The sequence below is a fragment of the Sarcophilus harrisii genome, chromosome 1, assembly GCF_902635505.1.
Source record: "Sarcophilus harrisii chromosome 1, mSarHar1.11, whole genome shotgun sequence".
Taxonomy (NCBI): domain Eukaryota; kingdom Metazoa; phylum Chordata; class Mammalia; order Dasyuromorphia; family Dasyuridae; genus Sarcophilus; species Sarcophilus harrisii.
This window is the reverse complement of record NC_045426.1, coordinates 365670703-365674137: the sequence shown is the minus strand read 5'-3', so window position 1 is coordinate 365674137 and position 3435 is coordinate 365670703. Positions and strand designations below refer to the sequence as shown.

Here is a 3435-nt window from a genome sequence, read left to right as displayed (position 1 = left end):
AAAAAGATCAGAAACCACATCTTTATGGCAGGAAAGAAACCCTACTAAACACATTGAATATTTCATTTCTGTGGGGAAATCTGGTGATCCATCTTTCTTGCGCATATGTAACCGATTCAGCCTAAAGGTGCATTTAAATAATAATAATTAGCTTGAAGGAGCCTAAAGGGGATATTTACATCTTTGTAGGAGGGCTGCTCCTCCAGTGATGGATGGTGGACTGGGCTGCTGGGGCTGCTGCCTCCACTGCTGCTACTGCTGCCGCTTCCTCCTTTCTGAGCAGCAAGGGGAGGAGGAAGTGGAGGAGGAGGAGGATGCAGATCTGGACTGCCATGGTCTCCTAGTTTCTCTTCCTCCTGCTGTAGCCTGGAGGTGTTAAGGACTAGGGGGAAGGAGCCAGCTGGCCGGTCCCGGCTGCCTCCCTTCTCCGTTAGCCCTCGGCCTTGGAGGTAACGGCTGCCTCCAACTAAGGGGTCCCCTAGCATCACCCCTCCTCCCTCTTCCTCCTCGTCATCCTCCTCGGGGTCCCGGCCTTCTTCTTCTTCATCCTCCTCTCCTTCCGGAGGCTTGTGGCCCTCCACGTCCACCTCCTGCTCCTCTTCTTCGTCATCCTCGTCCTCGCTGCTATCCTCACTGGGGTAGCTGCAGCTGGTGCCCCCGGGGGACAGGAGGCGGTGGTGGGGCTGAGGTGGAGGCGGTGGGGGGGGCGGAGGAGGGGGTGGAGGGGGAGGAGGTGGAGGCGGAGGGGCCGGATGGTGGCGCTCCGGGCCCGGCTCTTCGGGTTGCTGCAGGAGCAACAACGGGGAGGGCGGCTGCGGGTGGTGATGGTGGTGGTGATGGTGGTGGTGATGGTGCGGGTGGTGGTGATGGTGATGGTGGTGGTGAGGCGGGTGCGGATGATGCTGCCCGCTCGCGCCAGCCGAAGCCCCATGAAGCTTGGCCAAGCTCTCGGAGTCGTCCTTGCCCCCAACTGGCCGAAAGGCGCTGGAGTGGTGGTACCCGCCGCCGCTGCCGCTGCCCGCTCCTCCTGCAGCCTTACGGCCTCCTGGGCCTTCAAGAAGATGAGCATGGTGAGGTGCTGGCACTCGACTGCCCCCAGTTCCTCCGCTCCCGCCACCTCCGCCGGCTCCTTCGGCCGGAGGTGTGGAGCCCGCGCTGCAGTCTCCACTGCCCGAGGGTGACTCGAAGAGAGGTTCGCGCGTGCCTGCTCCCCCCGACGGCTGAGGTGGCTGCCCGGAGCTTGCGCCGTTAGCACCCGCGGGTGGCTGTGGCTGCCCTGGAGCTGGAGGGGCTTCTGAACTCGAGCCTCCATTGCCACCGCCTCCTCCTCCCGCACCTCCTCCCCCTCCTCCCCCTCCGCCACCGCCTGGTTCGGCCAAGTCCAGGAAGGCCTGGCGCAGCAAGGCCGGGCTGTCACCCAGAGCGCAGCTGAGAGCAGTCGGGGGCTGGGGAGGGGGCTGTAGATAGGTGGGCACAGGAAGCCCGCCGGGGGTCCGGGGTGGCCAGAACATGCAGAAAGGCGGGTAGAAGGCGTCCTTGCGACCCGCAGGCCAGAAAAGCCCCGATAGCCCTGCTTTCTGGGCCCCACCACCACCTCCGCCCGCCCCACCTCCGCCTCCACCCAGGGTCTCAGCCCCAGCGGCCCCGTCCTCCTTCTTGTGACATAGGCCGAAGGCGGCAGCGGCGGGGAAGGTGTACGGATGTGGGAAGAGGCCCCCGCAGCCGGGAAACTTTTGCAGGACTCCCCCGAAGGAACCTTTACTGGGCACGGGAATGACAGGATAACTGCGGGGACCTTTGCTGCCTCCCCCGGGCCCCCCGGCTCCTCCGGTCCCAACGCTCCCTACTCCGCCACCTCCCGCTCCGCCTCCTCCTCCGCCGGCCACGCCGACTCCGGCACTGCCTGCAGCAGCTGCCGCCGAAAGGCTGGCGGCAGCGGCTGAGAGGCTGGCGGCGGCTACCACTGCGGCCTCTTGTAGGGAGTCCTCGTCGTCGTCGAAGCGGGGCCTCTTGTGGTGCGAGTGCGGGCCGCCAGCCAGTTCGGCTAGGGGAGGCGGCGGCGGCGGTGGGGGCGGTGCCCCGAGCAGGTGTGGCCCCAGTAGCCCTCCGCCCCCCGCCACTGCCGCCGCCGCCGCCGCCGCTGCAGCTGCAGCCTTGACCGAGCTGAGAGGGTGGCAAGCCGGGTGCGAGCCGGGTTGGGGCAAGGCCCTCTTGCGGCTACCCCCATTGAACATGGCCTTGACGTCCTCCCAGGCGAAGACAAGCTCGTCCTGAGGGCTCTTATCAGTGAGCTTGAGATGGCGTCTCCAGGAGTTGAAGTTGGCGGCGTCCGGCTGCGTGTACTTAGCCTCTGGAGTTCGATGGGAGTGGAAGATGAACTTGTTGGGCGAAAAGTACATGTTGCAATAGCTGCACTTGATGCACTTGGCCCGGGAACTGTTGTAACGCGCGGGGATGAAGCTGCCTCTGCAGCCCCAAGCGCACTCATGGGATACGTCGAAGGCAAAGTTATCAGGCAGTTTAGGAGGCCGGTTTTCCCCCAGGAAAGACTTGCAAAGGCGCTCAGCTTCCCTTTTGGTGATCATACCGCATCGCCGGGAAGAGATGGGCATGGCTCCTGCCCGGCGCAGAATCTCCAATTGCACGGGAGTGCATTGCACGCAAGTGATGCCCAGGGCCACCCGCCGGTTATGGATCTCGTTATAGCTGAAGTTCTTCAACAGAGTGTTGGAGATCTGGGCCAAACATAGCCTCTCTTGCCCGTCAATCACCAATGACACTATGGGGATCCCGTAGAGAATTACTTGGCCCACCTGGTTGGGCTTCATGTTGGCGTGGCCCGGCCGAGGCTGGCTCAAGGGATCAGGCTGGTATGCGCTGGATGGAGAAGCCAGCAAGATATCATTGGGTCCTGGAAGAGGACTTGTGGCCATCTCTTCAACTGTATGTCCTCGAATGGACTCGACTTGGTCTTGCTTGTAGACTGCAAAATAAAAAAGAAAACAGTGATCTTGGAGCACTTTAGTTTAAAACGAGTTATAAGTTGAGAAAATATTGATCACTTACTGTTGGGAAGACCTGGGATAAGATAATACTTTACAATACTATCATGCTTCTTGAACACATTTATTTCTCCTCTTTTTCATAAAAAGCATTATAAAGCAAGGATTATTTTTCTGTGTGTTTTTCATCCTCTTTTCTAAAAACTCAATTGAAACAGCTAGGAGGGAAATCCAACATACCAAGAGGTTTATATTTTTTTAAAAAGTGCTCTGAGTTCTTCCTTCTCTCTTGAGTTTTGAGACCTCTCAAAATAAGCTGATCAGGTTTGCAAATAATAAACATAGGTAATAGCAGTTTTAGTATTAAAAAAAATACAAAGCTTGGGAAATTGGGACCTCCCCATAGAAAATTTAGGGAAACTACTACTAATTT

The 3435-nt window shown here is 59.2% G+C and overlaps 1 protein-coding gene across 1 annotated transcript in view; it reads right to left on the bottom strand.

Moving 5' to 3' along the window:
• Window positions 1-2981, bottom strand: part of SKOR2 (SKI family transcriptional corepressor 2) — a 54538-nt gene extending 51557 nt beyond the window's left edge. Inside the window, exon 1 of the mRNA XM_031945977.1 lies at window positions 180-2981. Within this exon, the coding sequence (XP_031801837.1) occupies window positions 180-2933 (2754 nt within the window). The 5' untranslated portion in view covers window positions 2934-2981. The remainder of the gene's footprint in view (window positions 1-179) is intronic.
• Between the last annotated feature and the right edge of the window lie 454 nt (window positions 2982-3435).